The sequence below is a fragment of the Ciona intestinalis genome, chromosome 11, assembly GCF_000224145.3.
Source record: "Ciona intestinalis chromosome 11, KH, whole genome shotgun sequence".
NCBI lineage: Eukaryota > Metazoa > Chordata > Ascidiacea > Phlebobranchia > Cionidae > Ciona > Ciona intestinalis.
The window spans coordinates 4929091-4955286 of NC_020176.2; the positions used below are offsets into that span (position 1 = coordinate 4929091).

The window sequence follows — 26196 nt, forward strand, 5'->3', positions numbered from 1 at the left end:
TTTCCATGTTTTATAAAAGCGTAAAAACACAAATACAGTAAAGGGTATACGTAGTTTCCTATATAGGTCTGTACAGTGAGATACAATATAGCGTACAACCTGTACATTAGCATATGCTAACTATATGCTGGATTAAACATGTAAACTTTTTTATGACTGTGTTATAGTGAAAGATATATATATATAGTCAGTTTTTTGGTTGCCTTTGGTGGTAAACAAAGAACATTTACAGAAATATATAATCATATCCTCACGAAAATTAATTGTTCCAAACGCAATCAGGAAATATTAGATATATATATATGTTAACGATATCCTTGCTCCGTAGTACTATTTATTGGTATAAACTGTATGTAGCTATTTTTTGTTTGGCGTGATGCTTTAAGTAACAACTTATATTCCGTCTTGGTTGTTTTTGTATTATAACGGTGTTGGTCGACATAACAGTTTACAGTTGTGGGCGTTCGGTGTTTGGTTTAAAAGCGTTATATTGGTAGCAGTATTCTAAAGGCATGGAAAGTTACACAGCTGTAAAAGGGCGAGACAGTTATGTTTAGGTATTGTGGATATGAGAGTGATAGTCAGTCTAAGTTTCAGGTTAGTGTAACTTCTATAAATTAATAGATGAACAAATGTAACTAGTTTATCCTCGCATGGCGTGGTAACTATACAGTTGTTATAACACAGGTGTTCTGTTTCATACACCTCGTGCCAACTTACAAGTTACCACGTATGTAACTTATTTATCCTCGCATGGTAGGGTAACGACAGTCATTATAACATGGGTGTTCTGTTTCATACACCTCGTGCCCGCTTACAAGTTACGACGTATGTAACTTATGTATGACTGACAACACATGATGCCGCCCAATGTTTCCACGTTTTGTTTATTGCAACAATATATTATAGAAGTTGTAACTTCCGTTTGGCATGCGCGGGCGTTGTTGCATCACGTCACAGGATCCTGGATGGATGTGATGACGTCATTCGGAAACGGCATGCGTGTGACGTCATTGTACAAATACTACGTCATGTTGTTAGATTTACACCATGGACAGTAAAACAGATTTTATTAATTAGTTCAATTAGGTTTTATTGAGTGATACGTAAAGTTTTAAAAAGTAATTAAATTAATCGTTTTTCTTTTCGACAGCAATAGTTGCGTTTATTGAGCCATAACTTAAATGGTGACGTAACAATATAATTACAAAGCAGTAAATCTAGAACTAATTGAACAATGAAACCTGATTCGAGAATTAAATTCGAACCGAGTTCTGGAAGCGAAATGTCACAATCAAGCAATGGTGACGTCATAATGGATGAAACATGTGGATTTCAACTTGGACCAAAAAGGTAAAAGAGATGTTTTTTTATGGATGTGTCAAATTTTCTGGCAGAATTCGATATTAGGTTCTTGATTAAAACCAAAACACTGTCTGGAAGATCGATAAGCTTACGGCGTTCCGTAAGTTTTATTCTTAAAATGCATTTTACTTCCACGTATGCCAACCTTACGTTTATCGAGGGGTAGTTCGGTACACTGAGGGGGTAATTCGCTACATTGAAGGCCCAATTCGCGCCGTGGGACCTCACCCATGTAGTATAAATGCGTGTATTTTAATATATGAGCCTTTATTTCATAAATATCAACGCCTTAATTTATATTTCAGGCCTTTGGTTATGTGTTACATTTTGTTGATTGACAGTAACTATAAACATGCAGTAGTTGTACAAACATACATCGGCCCGTAATATCCGCTTTGCGCTGAACAGATGTTTCAACAGCTTGAATTACGACCATTGTCCCCTATTCATACGTCACAGTGGCATTTGTGAAGTGCTTCGTGTGTCACAAATTCTGTTTATTCTATTTATTCTCGAATGTAGAAAATATTTTCCTTTTCGGTTAAAATCCTGTTAAAACTACCTGGTTTCAGTTCAAGCCTTAGTTTAAACGCTTACTGAAATGGCCACACATAAAACACAGCGAAATTCAAAAGTTGCCAGTTTTATGACGTTTATGCTTTGTGTGCGGAAACAGATTGTTTCATTACCTGTTTTATTGCGTTTCCGGCAACATTATTACAATTTTGGAAACCCAATATCTTTAAAACGTCCTCTTATACACCCAGGTATCCAATATCACGACTGCAGTGTTTCGCAACCGCCAAAGCAGCTTTAGCGTTCGTGGTAATGGGCACGATAGTTCAAGGATTCCTAATAAATGGACACGTAAACGTCATCATCACCACGATTGAGAAACGGTAATGATATAATAAATATTAACATATTGTTCTGGCATATTTTTAAAAGCACTTTTTTATTGTTCCGCCATTCGGTAACGTTTTGCGTAACCTAATATTAAATATCAAGCCCACTGTTATTGTTTGTAGCGTTACCTATCGTTGCGACTTGTACACAGGCCGACGCACGCCATTTCTTTGTTGCTGTGACGTCACAATGTAACAATAGACGCGAATCTAGAATTCTAAAAAAAGAAACGTCAACGATGTTAGTTCGATATAGAATGTAAGCGCTGATCGATCTTCGCGGTGTTTGAGTTCGACCATGCAAGTTATTTAAACTTAGGGGCGAAATTTGTATGAAAGAAATTGCATTTATTTATTTATTACATATATCCCTTGCCTGTATATCGTGTGTATATACCCGCACAAAGTTACATACGTGGTAACTCGTAAGCGGGTACGAGGTGTATGAACACCCGTGTGATAACGACTGTCGTTTTCTGGCCACGCGAGGATAAAGTAAGTTACATTCATTCATTCATTAATATCGTGCCGATAAAGTAGAGTAGTTGTATAAAACAAGGGTTGTGTTCTACGTGACGTCATTACAATTATAATACGTGACGTCACTACATTTATATGATCACAACGTCTAGACGCATGACGTCATTAAATGTGTTTGATGCTAATGCTAATTAACTGCGTCTCGCCAACAAATTGAATTCTAAAAATAAAAATAAAAAAAATCCGAAATTCGAAGAATTCTTGTCTAAATAGTTTAAAAGCAAAATTGAAAAAAGTCAGCGTTTAGAAAAATTACACGCCAAAAAATCGTGGAAAATTAATTTCGGTCGTGATTAAGTTTGCAAATTTTGCAAAAAATAAACCCAATCACACGAAATACGTGGGCGCTTAAAGATAATTAATCCAACACCAAAACACGCGCACGTTGGGTGGTCGAGCCAAAGGTAATTAAATCTCAGATAAACCGCACGATTTTGAGTTCTAATTCAACTCCACGACCCCACCACGATTCGCGTATTGCGCTGTTTCATTCGAAAGAATTCTTTGCTTATAAAAGTATATTGTGACGTCACACTACCTCATTATTCGATCGCGCAATTTTCGAGCGAGGAATTCTTTCCAGGTTAACGAGAATATAACAACTTAATAATAGCACGGTCAACTCTGGCCTAAATCACATGTATCACACGGCGCGCCTCGCTGTAGAACCTCACCCATATTGAATGGAACACCACACACCCATTTGTAAACGTCACGATGTTATTTCAATACGTCACAGTGCTATTCCAATACGTCACAATGCTATTTCATACGTCACAGTGCTATTTCAATACAGGTTCGACCTCACAAGCACGGAATCCGGTCTTATCGCCAGCTGTTACGACATAGGGGCTTGTGTTGCGGTATTGTTCGTTACATACATGGGTGCACACGGTAACAAACCCCAGTGGGTGGGGTGGGGGATAGCTTTGATCGGGGTAAGCGGGATTTTATTCTCGCTACCCCACTTCTTAGCCCCAACATATACCTTCACCCTTAATAACAACACATGCTTCGACCCCGAGACGGCAGACTGCACCGTTAGCAGCATCAAAGCTTACAGGTACCTTTATTTTAAGCCTAATTCGTGGTCTTTGTTGAACCTCAGGTTTCCAACCCGCAAATTTCCTCTGCGGTGACGTGATAATGACGTCACGCATGATTGCGTAAACGTTGTTTGGCTTTAGAGATTTAGGGGTATTTACAACCATGGCTTATTAACCGATAGGAAACCGTATACAAATTGACGTATGTTAAAAACATTTCAGTGGTCACTAATGGGCTGTCCAAATTATCAGTCATTCAGATAAATAATCACGCACAAAGTTACATACGTGGTAACTTGTAAGCGGGCACAAGGTGTATGAAACAGAACACCCGTGTTATAACGACTATCGTTGCCCCGCTATGCAAGAATTCTGTTTCATACACCTCGTGCCCGCTTACAATCGCACATGTAACTTTGTGGGTGATTGTGGCAACCTAAACTACAACAGCCTTATCTAAGCGACCACTTTGTTTAAATTAACATTCCGTTGTTCACCGTTGCGTACATTCACAGGATTATGTTCTACATTGCTTTTATAATCGCTGGTTTCGGCGGAGCTCCTTTATATTCACTTGGCATCCTACGCAAATTTCCTCTGCGGTGACGTGATAATGACGTCACGCATGATTGCGTAAACGTTGTTTGGCTTTAGAGATTTAGGGGTATTTACAACCATGGCTTATTAACCGATAGGAAACCGTATACAAATTGACGTATGTTAAAAACATTTCAGTGGTCACTAATGGGCTGTCCAAATTATCAGTCATTCAGATAAATAATCACGCACAAAGTTACATACGTGGTAACTTGTAAGCGGGCACAAGGTGTATGAAACAGAACACCCGTGTTATAACGACTATCGTTGCCCCGCTATGCAAGAATTCTGTTTCATACACCTCGTGCCCGCTTACAATCGCACATGTAACTTTGTGGGTGATTGTGGCAACCTAAACTACAACAGCCTTATCTAAGCGACCACTTTGTTTAAATTAACATTCCGTTGTTCACCGTTGCGTACATTCACAGGATTATGTTCTACATTGCTTTTATAATCGCTGGTTTCGGCGGAGCTCCTTTATATTCACTTGGCATCACTTACTTTGATGAAAACGTTGCGCGAAGGTTCTCGTCGTGGTACAACGGTGAGGATATGATTATATTATGAAGTTTATGTGACGTAATAAATGTGACGTCACGTCAGTAAACTGCATGACGTCACAATCGTCTTTATGACGTAATGCACATGATACATCACCTAATAATGAAATGCGCGATAAAAGAAGTCACTGCTCGGTGCGTACGTGACGTCATAAATTATGACATCACAGCATGACGTATTCTACTCTATGTGGGTGACGATTTACCCAAGAGTTGTCCCATAACTTAGCATCGTATATGCATATTCTATATGGATGAGGTCCTGTAGCTACTTTGCACCCGGACTGCCTATGTACGACTGAGAGCAATCTACCCATTAGCGACGATCAAGCAATTTACGTTATATGTTTACAGGTATCCTGGTGGCTGGATCGGTAATTGGACCTGGGATCGGGTTCTTGGCTGGCGCCTCCCTGCTTGGGATTTATACTTACCCGGATATGACGTATGTATAGCTATGTGACGTCATAGAGCATTGTCATTCTACAATACGATGTGTTATGACGTACAGCGCACGCCTATATATGCTTGAGTAAATATTTATGTTAGGTTTAAATATTTGGGTGTGACGCGTGTATGTCGTGTTTGCATAACTTGATGATTTATCTTTAAATGCGTGGTGGGCCTGTTCTAAATTACAGCCATGTAAATATTCGTTTTGTTTAAAGTATACTAGGGTGGGGGAAAACGGCGCGTAATATACTGTCTATCAAATACGAATATTTCACCTGTCAATCAAAAATATGAATATGTCACCTGTCAATCAAATACGAATATGTCACCTGTCAATCAAAAATGGCTATGTCACCTGTCAATCAAATATGGCTATGTCACCTGTCAATCAAATATGACTATGTCACCTGTCAATCAAACTTGACTATCTCGCCTGTCAATCAAATAGAAATATGTCACCTGTCAATTAAATAGGAATATGTCACCTGTCAATTAAATAGGAATATGTCACCTGTCAATCAAACATGACTATCTCGCCTGTCAATCAAAAATAAATATTTTCAGAGTCAGCATCACAGACAGCAGTGAGGCATGGATAGGAGCTTGGTGGATGGGGCCTTTAATTGTTGGATGCCTTGGGTTGGTGGTAGCCGTCCCAATACTTATGCTGCCGAAGACATTGCCTGGAACCGAAAAGCACAGAGTGAACAGAGGGCACGAAATGCACAACGAGCGCATGGCACTTGAGTATGCTCAAGATAAAGACTTTGGGAAAAAGTTAGTGCATTGTATATTATATTAAAGATAATGCAATATATGATTCCTGGGATGCTGGGGAAACAAAAGTTAAATATGTGGTAACTCATAAGCGGACACGATGTGTATGAAACAAAACAACGTGTTTTAACGACTGTTTTGCCCCACCATGCCAGGATAGATAAGTTACATTCATTCATATAGACCAATTTTCAATACAATTTTCCAACACATTGCATTCTTTAAAAGAGACAACGATATTTACTCTTTAAGGGGGAAACGGGCCGACTCTGGTTTCATGTGAGGTCTCTTAGCTTGCCTCTCCCTAACCCTCAACTTCATAAAACAGAATTCTTTACACTTATCTACTTTAGTGTGAACATGAGAAGCATTCATTACCATTATCCAACTAATTTGTTGATACCCACATCCTTGGCCCAGTGCCCGCAAATTACTCCATCATGCCAAATCATGGTTTCCAACATCAAGTGGATTCCTGAAACCCACAAGAGTGGAAACTTCAATTTTAACCAACAATGGTTCAGTTATTTGAGCACTGCCTTGTGAATAGAGGATATTGGGTTCAAGGCTCGTTGCTGCTACCATTTTAGGCATGCGTGTCTTTGGGCAAGACATTTAGTAATTGCTCCAACCCAGTGGTCACTAACTGTCAGCTATAAAAAATATTCCTAAAATAACATACATAGGAACTCTTGTCCAGCACAAGGTGTATGAAACAGAACAACCGTGTTATAACAACTAATGTTGCCCCACCATGCGAGGATTAATAAGTTACATTCAATCATTGAATAATACATTACTTGTCTTACAGATTCCGAGACTTTCCAAAGTGTTTGTATGTTTTAGTACGTAACCCCGTGTATTTACTCGTATCGATTGGTGGGGCTGTTGACTCCATACTTATATCTGGTTTGGCAACTTTTGGTCCAAAATACGTGGAAACTATATTCGGGTTGAGCGCCAGTAACGCTGGAATTGCATTCGGTGAGTTTTGGGAATAATATTCAGTTATTAGTGTTGAATGTGATTAGAGTTTAAATAAGTATCTATTGTCTGACGCCATGGCTCTATGTTTAGCTACTTGCATTGTAACCGAAGGATACCGGGTTCAATGCTCGATACTGACAAGCATATGTGTCCTTAAGCAAGAACCCAGCGGTCACTAATGGGTTGCAGAACCCGGTAATGAGCCAACTGTAGTGTAAACCCCATGTCCCATGCCCTACTGCAGGACCTCACCCATATAGAATAGAATGTGCATATACAATGTCGGGGTAATGGGCCAACCCTGGCCTAATTTTCAGGTCCCATGGCGTGTCTTACTGTAGGACCTCACCCATATAGAATAGAATGTGCATATACAATGTTGGGGCAATGGGGCCAACTCTGGCCTAATTTCTAGGTCCCATGGCGTGTCTTACTGTAGGACCTCACCCATATAGAATAGAATGTGCAATGTCGGGGTAATGGACCAACTCTGGCCTAAACCTAAGGGACTTCAAAGCCATACAGAATAGAGTTGATCGCTCACTCACCAACCCCCCTTACCTCCCAGGAGCTCTTGCTTTGGTCGGAGCAGCAGGTGGCCAACTTCTAGGTGGTGGGTTGATCACTAAGTTTGACATTGGTATGCGTGGGATGATGAGAATGACTTATATATCACCGTTTATATGCTGGTTCTTGTCGGCAGGATTCCTTATTTCATGCACTGATATACGTAAGTAAGGGTAATGGAAACAATTAAGTAGAATAACATAATTTTTAACACATTTTTTTCCTTTGGTTATATATTAGTTGGAAAAAATTAATAGGAAACAGTCTATAAGATTTATTTTATAAAGTTGTGTGTCTGACTATCCCTGCCTTTCCTTACATTTAAAAAAGTTTGATTCTAAGTACATACACACATAAATATATCCTAAATAACTTTGCAGCAGTTACTGGAGTCCAATATAATTTACTAAATGTTAAATATGTGTAGAGTGATATTCCAAAAATTTACATACAATTAAACCATTGCATTTACCATGCATTTCCGCAGCCTTTGCTGGAATAACAAGTCCCTACCATGATGGTTCAACGACGGGAAGCTTCATATCCTCATGCAACGCACAGTGTGGGTGTGATGTCAATGTATATAACCCCGTGTGTGGGGGGGACGGGGTGACTTATTACTCAGCGTGCTTCGCTGGGTGTGAAAATATTGCTCCCGTAAGTAAGAGTGGAATAACAGGAGTTTTTAAAAATATTTAAAAATGCTACCATTGTGGGCGTATGTATCCTTGGGCAAGACATTTAAGCCTACAAGATTTGCTCCAACCGTGTGGTCTTAATGGATTTTCTAAATTGTTGAATTTTTTACCAAAAACTACAAACTTTTTACCAAAATTTTTTTTCTAATTTTTTTGCAATAATTAATTTTACCAAAATTTTGTTACCAGGGCGATAGTTTCACGAACTGCTCCTGTGTGTCCTCCACCTCCGCCTCTGGGATCGCCAACATCACTGGAGCAACATCAGGAGTGTGTCCGGGCACAGGATGCGGCACAGGAGGTCTCTTCATCTTGTTTTGCATCATCTTGTTCCTCCTGATGATGTGCACCTTCCTAAACGAAGCATCAGCATTGCAAATATCGTTACGATGCGTCGGGTTTAACCAGAGGTCATTCGCCATTGGTGTGCAGGTAAAAAAGAAATAAAAAAAAGTCTGTAAAAAATCAAATAAAGCTCTTATAGTAACTTTTTATCGCTTTATCAAAGAAAAACAAATAAGAAATAAATTTGCTAATATATCTTTATTAGAACGATTTTCTTTAGTTAGTTTGATCTTCATTATCATATTTAAATAGATAAATAACTTATTAATGTTTGTATAACTATAATTTTTTTGACATTACTATATATTTAATACACCTGGTTTAAACTTCATATTTACCAACCAACATCCATCCTCACAGTGGCTTATCATACGTTTAATCGGGACAATCCCCGGGCCTTTGATCATTGGTGGTGTGTTCGACAGCGCATGCACACAATGGTCGCTGTCTTGCAATGTTCGAGGGGCCTGCTCAACCTACAGCAGTAAGAATCTGTCAATCGGGATTTTTCTCGTTCTTTTAGTTGCAAAGGTAGGTTAAATAAGGTTAAATTTAATAATAATAATAATTTTATTTGTCTCTTCGATTACTGTAAGTATTCAGTGGTCACTAATGGGTTGTCCAAATTATCAGCCATACATATAAAAATTATACATGGTAACTCGTAAGCTGGCACGAGGTGGTAAACCCGTGTGATAAGGACTGTCGTTTAACAACAAAACAAAGTTTAAATAAGAGACTAACAATGCCATTTTCGCCAAATATATATCTTTTATTCCACACTTTGTTGGACTTTTAATCACTGAAGGATATCTGGTTCAAGGCTAGACGTTGCTACCATTGTGGCGTACGTACGCTTGGGCAAGACAGTTAACTTTAATAACTCCAACTCAGTGGTCACTAATGGGTTGTCTAAATAGTCAGCTTTACATAAATGTTTCACACGTCCACTGTTGCATTATAACACAACTGAATTGTAAAGAAACCATGCAAGAATAAATAAGTTATATACATTCAGGAACTAAATATACAAATACAGTTAAACTATTCAACGCATCCCACTCAGGTTATCAACTCCATTTTATATTTCACCGCTGCCATGCTATACAAGCCGCCCACCAGTGTGGATGACCCAACCCAACCGAGAGAAACTTCTGGGGTTGGATCTACGCCGCGTACAAGTTTTGCATCCACGACAATAACCCTTGATAATGACAGTAATACACTTGGACCACCTGTGAGGAATGGCTCCAAGAGTAGAGAAGCATTTTATGAAAATGCAGCTTTCTCACAGTAAGACGTAACCTGGGGAAAGGCCACCAGTTGAGAAAGTAACCTGGCAACATGACACAGTCTTTAACAGAGCACCAAATCCGGGTACATAGGCCTACCCTAAAATTTTTGGCACAGCTGCACTTAATAAGCAAACATTAAAGCCAGTAAGTTTGATTTGTCTTATAGGAATCTGTCAACCTATTCCTGTCTCCCCTGTGTTTTACAGTTTGGTGCCTAGGCCACCATTCTATTACTTTTTCTATTATTTAAAAAATAGTAGAAAGTTAAAAAAACACATACCTCAATTTAAGTTTATGTATTAATTAAACCAAAGGGTAATGAGCCAACTCTGACTTAAATCCCAGGTCCCATGGCGTGACATGGTGTAAAACCTCACCCATATACAATAACAGAATTGTGTTCTTATGATTTTATTACTTTATTTTGTTTATATTTATTTTGCTCTATTTCACTAAAGTTACCGCAATCGTTCCATTTTAACTAATTTTGAAACTTGGTATTTGCGTCCAATATTCCAAGCTGTTTTAAACACTGTGAAAGTTTTGAACTAAAATAAATTTCTACACGACACCTATAAAGTGGTCATTTTCACCTAAATAAGTGGAAGTTGTTAAGTAGTAAACTGGATTTATTTCAGGCAAAGTAAGTAGTGGTATTTTTGTTTGTAAAGATGTTACATTAGGATTGCCTGGAGTGTAACACCCGTTTTTGAACCAGGTAAGATGTCAGATGTTTAGCACATCAGTTTTACCTCAAAAAACAACTGCTGTTAGGTGTCTATACAAACAAGCAGAGCCAAAGTATATTGCATTCACCACATTAATCAATGAGGTTCCCTATGTTTGACAACAATGAGTGTAACTGTATTTTAAAAAAGTCACTAGAACGTTGAAAAACATGACGCCTATGTCAGTAAGATATTCAAAGCAGATCATTTTGTGACACTGGTCTATGACATCTTGACATGTAATAACCCCCTTATGACATCATAACCCCAATTACGACTCATCAACTTTCTTCTTCTTTGAACTTTTACTTCGTCTTCGTTTATTTGTTCTTTTCTTGTTCCAGTCTTTATTGGAGCTTTGTTGCTTGGGAAGTGAGGACTCTGGAGTCTTAGGATCAGATGTTGGAGCAGAGGGTTTAGGTTGATCTACAGTTGATGTTGGTTTATGATCTTCATCTTTCTTCTTATCATCAGAATCAAACATGGCGCTCCGGATGAAACGTTTCGCTGCCTCCTTCTCCAACCTTGGTGCTGTGAACAAAACATTCATAACCTGAGTTTAAACTGTTGCTGGAAAACCTATTTTATTGTGTTTTTAAAATTGCTATTTCAGCAAATATTTGCATAAAACAAAATAAATGCCAGAAAAGACATTTTAGGAAACTTAGATTCCTTGTGGTTCACGAACTTTCACATATTGTGATATTGTGTAAGTTATATTAATATTATGCATGGCTGATTTAATATCCTTGTTCCTTTAACATCACAAAATGTTTTAAAACGCTGGGAATTAACAAGTTCATAGCGAGTCACATCAGCTGACCTAGTTTTTATACCAGAGTCTGCCTTGGCGCTGCGGCAAAGTGGTTAGCGCGCCTGCCTGTCTGCCTAATATCCCAAACTTTAGAATTTAAACACAACTTTATATTATTTGCCTATTTACCATTTTTCCTGTTCTCGATCTCATTCACCTTCCCCATGTATGTTTTGATCCGATCCAACTCTTGTTTAACGGGATGCGTTTTCGGGTTTACACCACTTGCTATCAGGTAAGCTGGAACAACGAAAATGTTTGGTAAGCTTAAAAATTTTTAAGTGAACAAAACTTATTTATCCTAGGGTGGCAAAGGACGGGCGTTTTACCACGGGTGTTCTGTTTCATACACCTTGTGCTCGCTTACAAGCTGCAACGCTGTAACCTATTTATTCCCGCATGGCGGGGAAAGGACAGTCGTTATAACACTGGTGTTCTGTTTCATACACCTTCTGTTTGCTTAGGAGTTACCATGTTTCCTCTTTGCATATGACAGGCACACTAAACCAGCTCTGAAGACGTAGGCCCAAAGTAGTCAAAATATTACTCCTAAAAGAGTTACTATACATGACTGTAAGATGACATACTTACTCCAGTAAAATGAGTTCACGGCATACGCCGTCACCAAATCTAACTTGGCAATCTCCAATGGTTCCATCTGAAAATAACGGACATGATATTTTGTAAAAAGCAGATACATGTTAAGATTATTAACTATACAGAGAACAATCACCAACAAAGTTACATACGCGGTAACTTGTTTGCGCAATATGTGTCATATGCTGATGGTATTATTGATATGTGTGGTAACTGGTTAAGATTATTAGACATACAGAGAAAATATTTACCCACAAAGTTACATAAGTGGTAACTGATGAGCGGGCACGAGGTTTATGAAACAAAACACCTGTGTTATAACGACTGTCGTCGCGCAGGTATAAATAGGGTTAAACTTATTCATTTGTGCACAAATAACAATTATTAATACATGTAAGTAAAGTAACGACCAAAACGGTTTTGAAAGCCCTAATTTACCAGTTATCATAATTACCTCTCGCGTTAGATCGCATCTTTGGTTTTTAAACAAAGGCTGCAACGTTTTCTCAGCCGTTGATAATTTTGAATCAAATGATCGAAAAACGTCGTTTAATTCTTGAGGGTAATCGTCGTCAACCATTCTACCTAATGTAGTACAGGCTAATAAACAGTTTTACAAAGCTATGGTTGTATAAATCTATAAATCTATCCACAGCAACACGGTTGTAAAATAAATTCAACTTTATTTTGTTTTGCAATTGGGACTTTACCCACACGTGTTAACTAGCAGAGCGTGCAAAAATAGGAATTGGGGTACCAGAAATATGTTTACAGTAGTAATTTAAGTAGAATTTTCAGTTTAATACAAATTAAATACGCCTGAATGTTTGGTTTTGCTAATTTTGTATAAACATTTTTATAGATACAAACTTAAATATATCTTTTAAATATTTGAAAACTTTTGTCTGTACTGCCATCTAGCGGTTAGAATTTTTGTTGTTATGTAACTTCACATCAAAAAAAGTTTCAAAACATTCGTTGTTTACAAGTTTGCAGCACCTCGTGCGAGTTCTGGTCGTGGATCTGTGTGCAACCATCGGTATGGGTTGGAATACGATGGTTGTGGCAGTTTTACTGCTTTCTTTAGCAAGTTTAGGCAATTGTAACGTTAGTTTTATTGAAGTAAACAACGAAATTGTTGCATTTTTGTCAATTTCGATCGAAAACGGCGCAAAAATAGCGAACGGCGTTTCGCAAAATGGAAAAGATAATATTTTACCGATGCTGCTTGAAGGGACGTTCGCAAAATCTGCTTTAAACGAATTTGCTGAAGGGAATTTAAAATTAATTCAGGTAATAAAACAATAGAATTGTTTTACTGTTTGTAGAATAATAAAGTTTCAAGGTTTTTATGTGCTGTAATATTTGTGTGTGAAATCTAGGTTAAATAAAATGAAAAATAAGTTAAGTTGTTGGCTATAAAAAGTCAGGACCAAGGCATTTAGTGAATCTGTTAATTGGGCTAATTACTATAACAGACCACCATGGTAAGTAATAGTAGTGACATCTATCAATAAGTCACTTCTCTTAACCAGAACACACCAGGTTCAATGCTTAGTGCTGTTACCATTTTGGCCGTATGAGCTTCACAAGCTGTAAAACAGCTAAACAGGACAGTTTTTATGATGGCTGTTGTTGCCCTGCAATGCGAGGATAAACAAAGTTACATACATGGTAACTTGTAAGCGGGTTCGTATAAAGTAGAACACCTGTGTTATAACGACTGTCATTGCCCCGAGAGGATACAAAATAACATTCATTTGATTTTATACACAACCACCCACAACCCATGAAATAAAACTTTATGCTCATCGTGATCGCAGATGAATGGAAACCAGTTGCAAATTGAAGACAAGAAACAGAAATGGATCGCCGTCATTGTTGATCAAGGTTTGGATTGGTTAGTGTTGGAAGGTTGTGATACTTTAACATCAGTTTTGAAACAAACATATGAAACGAAATGGGGGAAATTAGCTTTATTTAAATAAAACCAAAGTTATGCTGTAAAACAAAAGAACAGACCATATATATGACGATAGCCCTATTGTCATCATTTTTAAACGTTTCGGTTTAAAAACTAAAATAATCTTTAGTGATGTCAGAAATTAAAAAATGTCAAGTAAAACAAAGGTCCAAACAGTACAGAAATAAAGTAACCAAATGCACAATAAAGAATAAACGCTATGGTCTGTATGTTGTGATGGTAAAGTGACATTAACCATTATCATCACTTCTAATGAGGATGTGTGGCATAGTGGTTTACATCAATATAATATATGTTGACAAGCATACATACACACAGAACAACCAACTGACAACAGAGGGAATCGTAAACCAAACAACAACAACTCGATAATTGAACAAGTGAAGCATGCTTTCCTACTTGGGGCATCTGCGCTCATTATTGCAATTCAAAACGTGGCAGCAATTAAGAAGGTACCAAGTAAACATTTCTCTTACATATAATCATATTTTATTATTGTCCTACCATTTCAATACAAATAAACTATTAGGGAAACTTCAGTATTAAGCCCACATACAAATATAAACACAATACCAAGGGACTTAGATAAGGAATAACAAATAATTCATTATCTATGTTTAATCCAATCCTTTCTACACCTCTATTATCTACAATTGCTTACATATATAAGTCTTAAACAATAATATATATAGTGTGACACAGTCACAACATGGCATTTTGATCACTTTTTTGACAAAAAAAACAATTAATCCCGTTTTAACTTTGCTGCACTTTTACTAAGAATAAGAATAAACCAACAACATAACAGCATGTCATACTTACAAACCTTTTCCTTCCAGTTAGACGGTCCCCATATATTCCCCAAGCCGATCATCTTCATCAAGGGGATGGAGAATGTGACAAAGTTGCTTCAGTTGTTTAAACTTCAATATAATCAACTTTATGCGAAGATTCAAACCAAGACAAGTTTCTACACTGCAGTGGTAGGTTGAGGTATTAGATAGGGTATATATGGTGTGATGGACTGTGGGTCTGTGGGCATAGGAGTGGCAACCATGGATAAGTCACTCAAGTTTCCACCCATGAGGATATAAATGACCAAACCAACCAAAAGTCATGTCTGCTTATCCACACACTACAATAGCTCCAGCAACTCAACTGTGGGCATGGGAGTGGCAACCATGAATAAGTCACTCAAGTTCCCACCCACAAGGATATAAATGACCAAACCAACCAAAAGTCATGTCTGCTTATCCACACACTACAATAGCTCCAGCAACTCAACTGTGGGCATGGGAGTGGCAACCATGAATAAGTCACTCAAGTTCCCACCCACAAGAAAATAAATGACCAAACCAACCAGAAGTCATGCCTAATCGACTATAACCATGGTAGTAGCAATCCATTATACCCCACATAACCAACCCCCCCACCCACACAGGACAGCATAGGAACGCTCACATTATGGTCAGTATGCGGTAGATCCACTGCAGGATCATACAACGAGTGGCAGGGCATGGTTTGTATTGGAGACAAACAACACCCAATACTGGTGAAACATGAGCAGTGGAATGCCTTGTTCTTTATCAGCGTTTCTATATGTTTGTTCTTCTTCTTCAAGATAGGTTGGGTCGTGTTTCATTCAGACTTGCCGTACTACACTTACCAGGATGTAGGTATCAAGTGTGTTTATATAAGCCACTCTACAAATGCGGTTTTAAATATCCTAAGTTAAAGTGCTGGGTATCGTCTGTGTTTACTCTAGTTTTATTGGTTTTACGTTATTACTAAACATTTTGTTTTATTCTTTGTGGGTTTTTTAGGACCTGGGATTTAGACCAGATTTGGCCCATTACCCTAACATTGTATATGTCCATTCTATTCTATATGAGTGAGGTCCTACAGTGAGGCACGCCATGGGACCTGGGATGTAGACCAGACTTGGCCCATTACCCCAGCACCCAGGATGGCCATTCAGGTCTCAGTCAGACACAAAATTTCGTACCATTGAAAATTACTAAACTCTAAAAACAATCACACCCCACCAGGTATCCTTGCGTGAAATGACGGACACTGCTGTCCAAAGATTAAAAATCCAAATTTATCGAAATCGGAACCGTCGTAAACTCGATGAGGCGTGCAATGAAACCAACCAACCGGAACGCTGTGCGATTTGTCTCGATAAATATTATTCACTTCAGCGGTTGCGAGTACTTCCGTGCAAACATCGCTTCCATGTTGGTTGCATTGACCCGTGGTTGTTGACACGCCGCACGTGTCCGCTGTGCAAGTTCGATATATTAGGTAAGAGGTTGATGAATTTAACTTATATTTACATGGCTGGATAAAAGTGTTTCATACACTCCATGCCTGATTACAAGTTACCACGTATCCTCACGTGGTGGGGCAACGACCGTTGTTATAACACGTTTCATACACCTTGTATCCGCTTACGAGTTACCTCGTTTGTAACTTATTTATTCTCACATGATGGGCAACCTCAGTCATTATAACACGGGTATTCTGTTTCATACACATCCCGAGTACCATGTATGTAACTTTGTGGGTCATTATTTCTTGTTTTTTTGTTAAGCGTCTGACCAAGTTATATATAGTAACCTTAACACAAACATTAATGTTTACTAACAATACCTTTAATTCACAGGCAACATATTAACTGGTGTTGGGCAATGATGAACAAGTTTACTTTTCATCAAATATTTTATTATTTTATTTGCTGCGTTCCTCATAGTTTAAGTTGCGCAATAAATTTTATTAACCGTTCCTCTGGTGTGGCTAACTATATGAGAATTCTATATGGGTGAGGTCCTACAGTAAGTTATGGCATCCACTCGATGGAAACAAAAGTTAGCTTATGAAAGGACAAAGTAAGATCACCAAAGATTACATCTGGTAAAAGCAGATTTTCACCAGAAAAGAAAACAGATTGTTTAATTGGAAAAGCGTGGAATTTAACTCAATCTGCCAGTTAGCTGGAAAGATAGGTAAATCGTTTCAAAGTTTGCAATTAATTTGTCGCTTTAAATTGAATCAAATATAAGGCAGTTTGATCAGCGAAGTTTCTTCACCAATTATACAAAATACTAGGTTTGTACCACTTACCCTGTACTTGTAATACTCATATACAAAACATTAGGGGGAACAAATATGCTTGAAGTTAGATAATCGTCTCACTATGATACATTCATGTTATAATGATATCAATAATAAAGCAAGATATGGAATGATTTCAAGCAACTTGACCAGCAGCTTCAACTCGTTTAATTTCAGTCGTGATTTGGCTTAAATCTTGAATAAACATTTGAATCTGGAACACAAGTTATTTTAGAGGGGTTGATATTAGGACAATGTTATTAACAAATTATAAAATCAATGGGTTTAACTTGTAAGCGGACATGAGGTGTATGAAACAAAACACCCCTGTTTTAATGAATGTCGATGCCAGCTTTGCGAGGATAAGTTGGTTACATACATGGTAACTTGTAGCCGGACATGAGGTGTATGAAACAAAACACCCCTGTTTTAATGAATGTCGATACCAGCTTTGCGAGAATAAGTTGGTTACATACATGGTAACTTGTAGCCGGGCATGAGGTGTATGAAACAGAACACCCGTGTTATAACGACTGTTGTTGCCCGCCATGTGAGGTTAAGTAAGTTTTATACCTGTTGGCAAAGCTTACCTTATCAAGTTGTAACGAGGTATTCTCAATAGGCACGGTGGCTTGCTGTTTAAGATGTTTATTGACCAATTGAAACAAGTTGAGAGTCGCAATCTTGATTTGGCCCAGAAGTAACGTTTTCTTTGCAGCCGTGTTCTGTTGTTTTAATAATAACTTTTATTTGGTTCTTCGATTACGGTAGCGAAGATTTAGAAATATTTTAAACCAAAAGACAGGAAATAGCGACAAAACAACAGTTGTTAAAACACGCTCACAGTTAAAAACATATTTACAATTTGTTGGAAGAAAGTAAGCTTGGTCGCTACACCTATTAACATCATATTTAATTATAACTGGTATGTACCATTACATAAGTCATTTAGTTTATGTCCTCAAATGTATAAGTAGAAAAGTGCAAAACTGACATGTCTTGCTACATAACCTCACACATATAGAAACTAACCATTAAACTATATAGAATACCCAAACATTAGGTGAAACTTTTGAATCCCAGATACCATGACATGCTTTGCTAATGTACCTTAACCATATAAAAGACCAAAACCCAAAGTTCTAAACTTCACCCCCTATAGTACTTAACCCACACAAAAGCATCCAACATACTTGTATGTGCGTCCACTTGCTTTCCCATTTCACAGCTTTACTTTGAGCTTGGTCCAACCTAGTTTGCATTTGGGCAAGTTGGTTGTTGTAATACAATATCTCGTTGCTTTTCTCTTCGGTAAACTTTACAAGTCTCCCTTTTTCTTCCTCAATCGCATCTTGGTTTTTTAAATCTCTTTTCATGAGATCCTATTAACAAATAATGGGTCATGTCAGTGTTTCCTATGAAATTTTGAATGAATGACCAACAGTCAGGGGGAACAACAGTCGTTATAACATGGGTGTTCTGTTTTATACACATTGTGCCCACTTACGTGTAACTTATTTATCCTCACATGTTGGGGCAACAACAGTGGTTATAACACAAGTGTTTTGTTTCATACAACTTATGCCTGCCTAAGAGTTACCATGTGGGACAAATGTTTTCTTTATCACTGACAATTTAAACAACTCACCGAATTCAATTACATTTTTTCAACATTCACTTCAACAAGCAATGCTAACTTACAACATGGGTGGCAACCAGGGTGTCATATCTGCCAATTATCTCGCGTATCTCACTAAACTCATCGGTGGATTCTTGGACGCGCTCCATGTATTTCTGGAAGATTGAATTCTTTTCAAGTTTCTTCTGATATCGCTCTCTTTCTTTGCTCAATCGTTCAATGTCTTCCTGTAGTCTGTGGTTGGAGGTTTCAAAGGTTTAGTTTTTTATATCAAAGTTTGAGGTGATTTAGTTTTATATTAAATGCTTCGAGTCATTTAAACAAAGTACTTTAACATGTGTTGGAAAGAATCCATGGCGATCTCAAAATTGAGTGAGAGTCAAATAAACAAAAACAAAAGTGGAATTTTAACAAATTAAAACTATTTAAGAAGCAATGTACTTAAGATACTACAAGCCCTAACATAGCAGTGATTACAAGGAAACCAACAACAACCTTTCGATGTCTTTTTCTTTTCCCCGTCTCAATTCTCGTTCATCATGAGCTTTTTTAATCGCTCTTGCTCGCTTCGAGTCGTTTTCCTTCAGGAATTTATCGAACTTGAGCAGTGACTCCTTCAGCTGATGCTCCTTCCTCTCCAACTCTTCCCTCCTCTGCTGCAAACTTTCCATCTTCATCTGGAACTCCTGGAAAAAAGAGAAAATAGTTTTTGTTACATAAAATTTTTAATGTAAAATTTAAATTATGTTACAAAAAGAGTTATTTATTCGTTTACTTATGTTTTATCTGGACGAAAAGATAAAGTTTACTTATTTACCAGAAGTAATATTTACCTAAGTATTAATATGCCCTGTGGCAACAATAGTATAGGAATTTGATTGCTTTCCACAAACTGTTATGTTGGTTTAACATTGCTCCAACCAAGTGTACACTAATAGGTTGTCCAAACTATCAGCCATACAGATATACGATCACCCACAAAGTTACATGTGGCAATACATACCTATTCTTCAACATGAAACCAAATTTACCTCTTTCTGAGCGGTAAGAGCTTGTTCAACTTCTGCCATTTCCCGTCGTTTCTCCAACAACCTTGTGGCCGGGGTAAGATGGTCGTCCTCTCGTTCCGGCATCTTCCTGTTTATGGTGATAGTAAAGTAGTTAAATGAATGTAACATGTATAATTCTCACAAGCTGTCGGCTGAGCCATAGGCAATGTAACCAGTAATGTAACTTGAAATGTTCAACCTGGTTATATATTTGAACATTCAAGTGTATATATGTATACTGTATGAAGCTTCATTTTGTTTACAAATATAATGTACTTGTTTTGTTTAACTGCTAAACCACAGTTTATTTGTTTTTTATTGCATTTATGGTGTCTAGTGTCTACCAGAAAGAAAATTTTAGTAATGCACACAAAAACACTTACACCAATAATTTGTCTTCAAAAGTACTTCGAAAATAGTCTTCTAAATTTACCGTCATTTTGTTTTTTTAGTCTAACCAAAATTAAACGACTAAAAAATATCAAAACCCCTAAATTTTATCTTAAAAATTAAATTTAATAAATACTGTAACTTTTGTGTTTCATTAAATTGAGTGCAGTTATTACAAAAGTTGTAGCAAAATCGATCAAAAGACAGAAGAAAATTATCCGGTAATCATAAAACATGGCTTCGCTTATTGTTGCCAACAGCAACTACTGTTAAAAGCCAACTACCCAAGTGACAACTTATTTACATTCTGGACTCTTTATATTTTTTAAAAAGAAATGTCAGCAAACTATAGTCGTGTAATATCTATTGTGTTATGTAGTTATACGCTGGGTTTGGTTTTAAAGCCACTGCACCACGACAAGGTACCAGCGAATTGCAATGGAAAAGGTTTGCCCGAACCACTATGGGCAATTTGTGTTGTTTGTGTATGGGCTGTTTTAATACAATGTTAATAATAAATTAAGTTAATTAATGAACCCCCTGTGTGGGTAGGATACCTTTGCTTCTTGGATTGGACGATGGAGTTTTGTCTTTGTCTCTGCTTTTATTCTTCGTCTTTAATCTTCCGGCGCGTATTTGCGAGCGCGTGCGTGCGAGTGCGTGCGTGCGTTGTTTAGCCTAGCGCGTTACTGGTACCCCACCATCTGGGACCCAAAAGGGGGACCACATGGTGGGTAACCAGCGACAAAAATAATACAACAAAGTGCGACGCCCCTAAAAAATGCCACGCGCCCATGGCCGCCTATGTTGGACATCACCTTGTACCAGTACTACCATTTGTACCGTACTGGTTCTGAAGCTTGTGTTCCATCCACTCCCCTTCGTCCTCTCCGTCTGCAGGACCCGGTTACATTCCCCTGTACCCCTATGGGCATGTGGCGTCTTCTTGTTTCGTTCATTGTCAACGTGACGTCATCATGTCGTCATAACTAAACTGACTCGTTAACTGATTTACCACGGCAAGCTAAACATTCGTGTGACAGTGCTGGGAATGTGTCTAACGCGGTTAATAGGATAAGGGGGTTAGATGGTAAAGGGATATTAACGTTAAAGGAACAGGAGCGAACTATGGCCTTGCTGCAAGACCAAATGCACGGCTAAACCGCGCCTACACTGGGCTAGAAGTGACGACAACCTGGGGATGAAAACAAATAACTAATTGGTCGGGTAACCATATTAAATCATTTGCACATATAATAGTGAATGAATGAATGAATAAATGAATGCAACTTGTTTATCCTCGCGACATTCGTTATGACACAGGTGTTCTGCTTCATACACCTTGTACTCGCTTATACAAGTTACCACACACGTTACCTTAAAGGTGATTATTTCTCATTTTTAACTTACCCAAACTAATGGGTAGAACGCAGTGCGCATGCGCGCCATTCCTCCTCAAACACAGCCACATATGCTGCGTGTAAAGTAAAGTTTAAATCCTTAACATAATGTTTAAATATAAGTTTTACGTATAAGGGTATGGATATATAGTAGAGTGGGTTAAGACGGGACACCTTTTCATTATATTTTCTTGTCCCATTTATAGTAGTATAGTAACAAAGAACATTCAAAAACTTATAAAATCAGGATATTTAAAATTGTGCCTTACCCCAGAGTGCTGTAACGCATTCTTATTAATACAGCTTAATATTAATGCCGCTGTTTGTTTACTCTTATTTTTATATCATGTTTTTGTTACCTGTGATTGGATCTAAACGTTCAGATCTTTAGTGACGTCATGTGTGGTGACGTCATACATTGTGACGTATGGAACCAATCTGTGGACAAACAAAATTAAAATCGAGGCCGATTTTCACTTCGTATCGTCTTACTTGTGGTTAGGTAAGACAAATCCGTGACGTAGCTGGTCGATGACGTAGGTGGCCGGCCACCGTTCACCTGGGCCGGATGAGAGAGAACCAAAGAGTGAGAAAAGAGATAGTAAAGAAAAAAGGGAAGATGTTGGTTAAATTAGAACAACTCAATAAATGAGTTGTATTTAAGTTTGTTAAGTTTATTCTCAAATATAGTTATGGGTTGGCCAGACCCTTAGTAATGTTATGTAGTATTTAATAAAGAATAGTATGGTCTTTAATTCATTCTAATTAAGTTATGCTAATATATATGATAGGTTAAACTACCCCATCAGACACCCCATACCCCAACACGAAAACACTGGATCATACAAACAGAGAAACAAGCACAACCAAACAAACGCACAAACAACCAAACAAACGCAGACACATACAACTAAAACATACTCACACATACATACAAACAAAACTTTGATACGCAACCAAACACAACCATAATACAAAATACAAGTGCAAGATTACAGTGGGCGTCAAATATTTCAAGCTTATTGCAGTTCTACCGCCACCATGCGGCTAGTTCACAACAGTCTTGTTCTGAAGCTAATGGTGTTCCACTCCTCTTCGCCCCTATGGGCACGTAGCTTTCTCTTTATTCGATCATCGTAACGTCATCATGTCGTCATTACAAAACGGTTCCAGTTCCACGGTAAGTAGATTCTGCAGCAAAGGTAAACTTAGATTACACCTTGACATAGAATGTTAATATTCAAGATTATCAATGCGTAGAACGAACTGCCAGCTACAACAACATAAAATAAGTCAGAATAATTCAACGTTTAAGGGTAGGCTATAGGTAAACAATGGGGAACGTTATAGTTTCAGTTGAACCGCGGATAAAAGATTTATAATGGTCCGGGGTTCAGCCATCAGTATACAAGACTACTCTTACCCGTCATTGGTCGGTGAAACCTCAGATCCCCAATCTGTAGATCAACGTGAAAATTTATAAAAAAAACATTGTCGGCGTATTTAGCTTTAGGTAGCACACATATCGGTAATTGCTCCAACCGAGTGGTCACTAATGGGTTGTCCAAATTGTTAGCTATACATACAACAATCACCCACAAAGTTACATACGTGGTAAATTGTAGGCAAGCACAAGGTGTAAGAAACAGAACACCCGTGGTACAACGACTGTCGATTAAAGACCATGTAAGACGTTTCATTTAAGTTTACTTGCCCGTGATTGGTTGAGACTTCTCGTGGGTGGTGTGACGTCGACTTTAATGACGTAAAAGGTTGATGACGTCGGTGGAGACAAAGACCTTAAGAGAGAAAATGGAAGAAAAAGAAAGAGAGAGTTTGGTTAATGTTTAAATTAATGTAAATATATTTTTATTGTAAATATATATATTTTAATATAGTAATACATGAGTAATTACTTGTATTAATATATATGTGTACTTAGATAATCTATAGTGATATATAATATAATAATCAATAACTTAAGATAAAGCTAAACGTTTAACATCACGAGAAGTGCAAGAATATACAGTGACAATTATCACGTATTTTAAAAGTTTGTACCCGTACCGCCACCGTGCGGTTATAGTTCGCAGTTTGCTGATTTTGGCTAAATGTTCAATATTAAAATGTTCCCATCCATTGGATTTCTTTAATCCTTTGGTATTCTATATCCGTTGGCGTTGCAATTATTTCGGTGGTTTCCTTGATCATTGTAAACCTGTAAGCTGTAAAGCTAATGTTATAATATTGTAAGGTCAATAAATAATAGTAAATTTAATGGTAAATTAAACTACGTTAAGTGAAAAGCTAACTAAAAACGCGTGCAGATATACAGTGAACATGATATATTACAACAGTTATTTAGTATTGTCAACTTTGGCGGCAATTCTTTCAATTTTTCACATTTTTCCAAAATGTCCGAGATTTTCAAAAATTCCCATTTTATCTATATTTCCAGTATTTTGTCTGCGGTTTAAACTAAAGCCTGTAACTATGAAGTAAATGATTTCACAAATCGCTGGTTCCACAAAATAACTGCTTAGAACATTCTTTGCAATGTGTCCCGAAAGACAATAAATGAAATGGGTCCCAAATGACAACACATCCAAAACAAGCCCCATTCGACAGAGAGATGAGAAAAGAGAACGAAAACAAGGACAACAAGCTCAAAATACGAAGCTTTCGGCCTGGTTATCCTCGTGTGGCACCAACAATCGTTATAACACCGCCATTATATTTTATTGTAAACCTGTAAGTGTCCCATAACCCAATGGGTCAATGCGCATGATGACGTAGCATAGATGACGTAGCATAGATGACGTAGTTAGTTTGTACAATAAGCAATGCATTATTGCCCAAAACAGAATAAGCGCGTTTGTGTGAATCCACACAGTATCGTATGCACTATATACGGAGCATATAAAATAGCCTAAATATAGTCATAAAAGAAATATAATTTATAGAAGTCCTGAAAACAAACTATAAAATATAAACAAGTTCGACGCGCGTCGTGTATATCATCACAATAACGCTATATGCAATATAGAATCTTATATATAACTTCACTTGTAACAAGTGATGTAGCCCAGTATAACACTTAAGGTCAAATAAAATAAGTTTAACGCGCTCTGCTGCAAATCGTATACAACATAAAGTAAGTTTCATTCGATTCAACATAGCAAATAAACAAATAAGAGGCTGAAATAATGTGTTGTATAATATATACAATATATAGCCCTGAAAACAAATGTTAATAATAAGTACAACGCGCGCCTGCTATATAATATAGCGTTTAGTATAATTAGGCCTGCAATAAATTGGTAACTGAAAATAAGACCAACACGCGCTGTGAGCATCACATACGGTGTAACTTGTGCAACATAAAGCCTTGCAAACAAATAGACAATTAGAGATATAAGTCGAATACACGTTCGTGTAAATCAAACAAAATACTGCTATATACGTTTAATCACAAGTACAGGTAGCAGTTGACTGCGCTTCGAGCACAGATTTTTAATATTTAACAACAACAATTCTGTAAATAAGAGTCCACTAAAAATATGTCACATACGCGGCGCCGCTATATCATACGCAGTATATGCTATGTATACAGTATAATAGCATGTATATATTAAAATATAGTATAGTCCTGTAATGCAATACGCAGCTAACGGACAATCAGTCCAGTACGCCCGTTGTGCAAACCATACATAATATTAAATAGCATATATATGTATAACGTATAGTCCTGAAACACAACCATATATTCCTGTAAATAACTTTTGACCACAAAATAAGTTCAAAACGCTCGTCGTGTATATCATAACAATGCTATACAATATAGCATCTAATATAAAAGCGTGTCTTGTAAACAAATAACCTGTCAAATAAACAGGTACAACGCGTGTCGAGTATTTCCAACAATTAAACTCATATAGAATATAACATAGTCTTCAAACTATGGCATACAAAACCTTGCTAACGAATGTAAAACAAAACAAGTAAAATATACACTTGGCTAAATCGTACATATTATTGCTATACAATATAACATATAACATACTATAGTATAACAACATATATACCTGCGGATAAAAAGTAAAAACAAAATACTGGTTAACTGCAATATAGTACCACGCGCGTCAAAGTAATACGATGTACTGTACTAGCCTCGTTTTGATACTTTAACTTTAAGCCACAGCAAGCAGAAAAAAACGTTGATTACTTTTCGGAAGAAACGACGCCACGCGCACTTACGACGTAAAAAGCGCTTGGAAGCAAAAATCCTGAGTGACGTCATTGTTTATTAGGACAGGCATTTTCTTGAGGTGTTGTTTGTATAT

At 37.4% G+C, this 26196-nt stretch overlaps 4 protein-coding genes and 1 long non-coding RNA gene across 6 annotated transcripts; 2 read left to right on the forward strand and 3 right to left on the reverse strand.

The window, feature by feature from the left end:
* The first annotated feature begins 1160 nt into the window (after nucleotides 1-1160).
* LOC100182167 (solute carrier organic anion transporter family member 4A1-like) lies at nucleotides 1161-10713 on the forward strand. Of its 2 annotated transcripts, XM_026836886.1 has the most exons (13): nucleotides 1161-1353; nucleotides 2133-2264; nucleotides 3607-3873; nucleotides 4372-4438; nucleotides 4952-5000; nucleotides 5371-5461; nucleotides 6034-6246; nucleotides 7058-7230; nucleotides 7802-7963; nucleotides 8288-8457; nucleotides 8688-8930; nucleotides 9204-9374; nucleotides 9910-10713. In XM_026836886.1, exons 1-13 carry the CDS (start codon nucleotides 1238-1240, stop codon nucleotides 10138-10140), a joined length of 2085 nt encoding a protein of 694 aa, XP_026692687.1. In that variant the 5' UTR covers nucleotides 1161-1237; the 3' UTR covers nucleotides 10141-10713. The 2 variants fall into 2 exon arrangements, with proteins under 2 accessions (XP_026692687.1, XP_009860360.2); XM_009862058.3 differs by lacking the exon at nucleotides 4372-4438 and having other exon boundaries at nucleotides 1162-1353; nucleotides 4885-5000.
* LOC100186931 (nuclear nucleic acid-binding protein C1D) lies at nucleotides 10556-12994 on the reverse strand. The gene is made up of 4 exons (XM_002128309.4): nucleotides 12732-12994; nucleotides 12272-12338; nucleotides 11810-11920; nucleotides 10556-11397 (listed from the first exon to the last, which is right to left on the reverse strand). Exons 1-4 carry the CDS (start codon nucleotides 12855-12857, stop codon nucleotides 11138-11140), a joined length of 564 nt encoding a protein of 187 aa, XP_002128345.1. The 5' UTR covers nucleotides 12858-12994; the 3' UTR covers nucleotides 10556-11137.
* A 247-nt stretch (nucleotides 12995-13241) lies between these two features.
* Nucleotides 13242-17045, forward strand: LOC100179832 (RING finger protein 215-like). The gene is made up of 7 exons (XM_002128329.4): nucleotides 13242-13570; nucleotides 14101-14167; nucleotides 14580-14713; nucleotides 15101-15244; nucleotides 15703-15933; nucleotides 16310-16565; nucleotides 16927-17045. The coding sequence occupies exons 1-7, from the start codon at nucleotides 13319-13321 to the stop codon at nucleotides 16953-16955; spliced, it is 1113 nt and encodes a 370-aa protein (XP_002128365.1). The 5' UTR covers nucleotides 13242-13318; the 3' UTR covers nucleotides 16956-17045.
* LOC100184539 (coiled-coil domain-containing protein 42 homolog) lies at nucleotides 16975-20601 on the reverse strand. Its single transcript, XM_002128423.4, has 7 exons — nucleotides 20447-20601; nucleotides 20046-20151; nucleotides 19510-19700; nucleotides 19077-19248; nucleotides 18569-18757; nucleotides 17966-18100; nucleotides 16975-17589 (listed from the first exon to the last, which is right to left on the reverse strand). Exons 1-7 carry the CDS (start codon nucleotides 20500-20502, stop codon nucleotides 17512-17514), a joined length of 927 nt encoding a protein of 308 aa, XP_002128459.1. The 5' UTR covers nucleotides 20503-20601; the 3' UTR covers nucleotides 16975-17511.
* A 371-nt stretch (nucleotides 20602-20972) lies between these two features.
* Nucleotides 20973-22343, reverse strand: LOC113474719. The gene is made up of 3 exons (XR_003396406.1): nucleotides 22213-22343; nucleotides 21864-21927; nucleotides 20973-21648 (listed from the first exon to the last, which is right to left on the reverse strand). It is a non-coding gene; the product is annotated as an uncharacterized LOC113474719 (long non-coding RNA).
* Nucleotides 22344-26196: the final 3853 nt, after the last annotated feature.

Coding starts and splice junctions, on each gene's coding strand:
- LOC100182167 (XM_026836886.1), top strand. CDS start 1,238: ATGAAACCTGATTCGAGAATTAAATTCGAACCGAGTTCTGGAAGCGAA. Junction 1,354..2,132: donor TTTCAACTTGGACCAAAAAG/GTAAAAGAGATG, acceptor TTATACACCCAG/GTATCCAATATCACGACTGC. Junction 8,931..9,203: donor CATTCGCCATTGGTGTGCAG/GTAAAAAAGAAA, acceptor CCATCCTCACAG/TGGCTTATCATACGTTTAAT.
- LOC100186931 (XM_002128309.4), bottom strand. CDS start 12,857: ATGGTTGACGACGATTACCCTCAAGAATTAAACGACGTTTTTCGATCA. Junction 11,921..12,271: donor CGTGAACTCATTTTACTGGA/GTAAGTATGTCA, acceptor TCGTTGTTCCAG/CTTACCTGATAGCAAGTGGT. Junction 11,398..11,809: donor GATCGAGAACAGGAAAAATG/GTAAATAGGCAA, acceptor TTTTGTTCACAG/CACCAAGGTTGGAGAAGGAG.
- LOC100179832 (XM_002128329.4), top strand. CDS start 13,319: ATGGGTTGGAATACGATGGTTGTGGCAGTTTTACTGCTTTCTTTAGCA. Junction 15,245..15,702: donor CAAGTTTCTACACTGCAGTG/GTAGGTTGAGGT, acceptor CCACCCACACAG/GACAGCATAGGAACGCTCAC. Junction 16,566..16,926: donor GTGCAAGTTCGATATATTAG/GTAAGAGGTTGA, acceptor TTTAATTCACAG/GCAACATATTAACTGGTGTT.
- LOC100184539 (XM_002128423.4), bottom strand. CDS start 20,502: ATGACGGTAAATTTAGAAGACTATTTTCGAAGTACTTTTGAAGACAAA. Junction 20,152..20,446: donor TTTGAAGACAAATTATTGGT/GTAAGTGTTTTT, acceptor CACCATAAACAG/GAAGATGCCGGAACGAGAGG. Junction 19,701..20,045: donor CTCTTACCGCTCAGAAAGAG/GTAAATTTGGTT, acceptor TCTTTTTTCCAG/GAGTTCCAGATGAAGATGGA.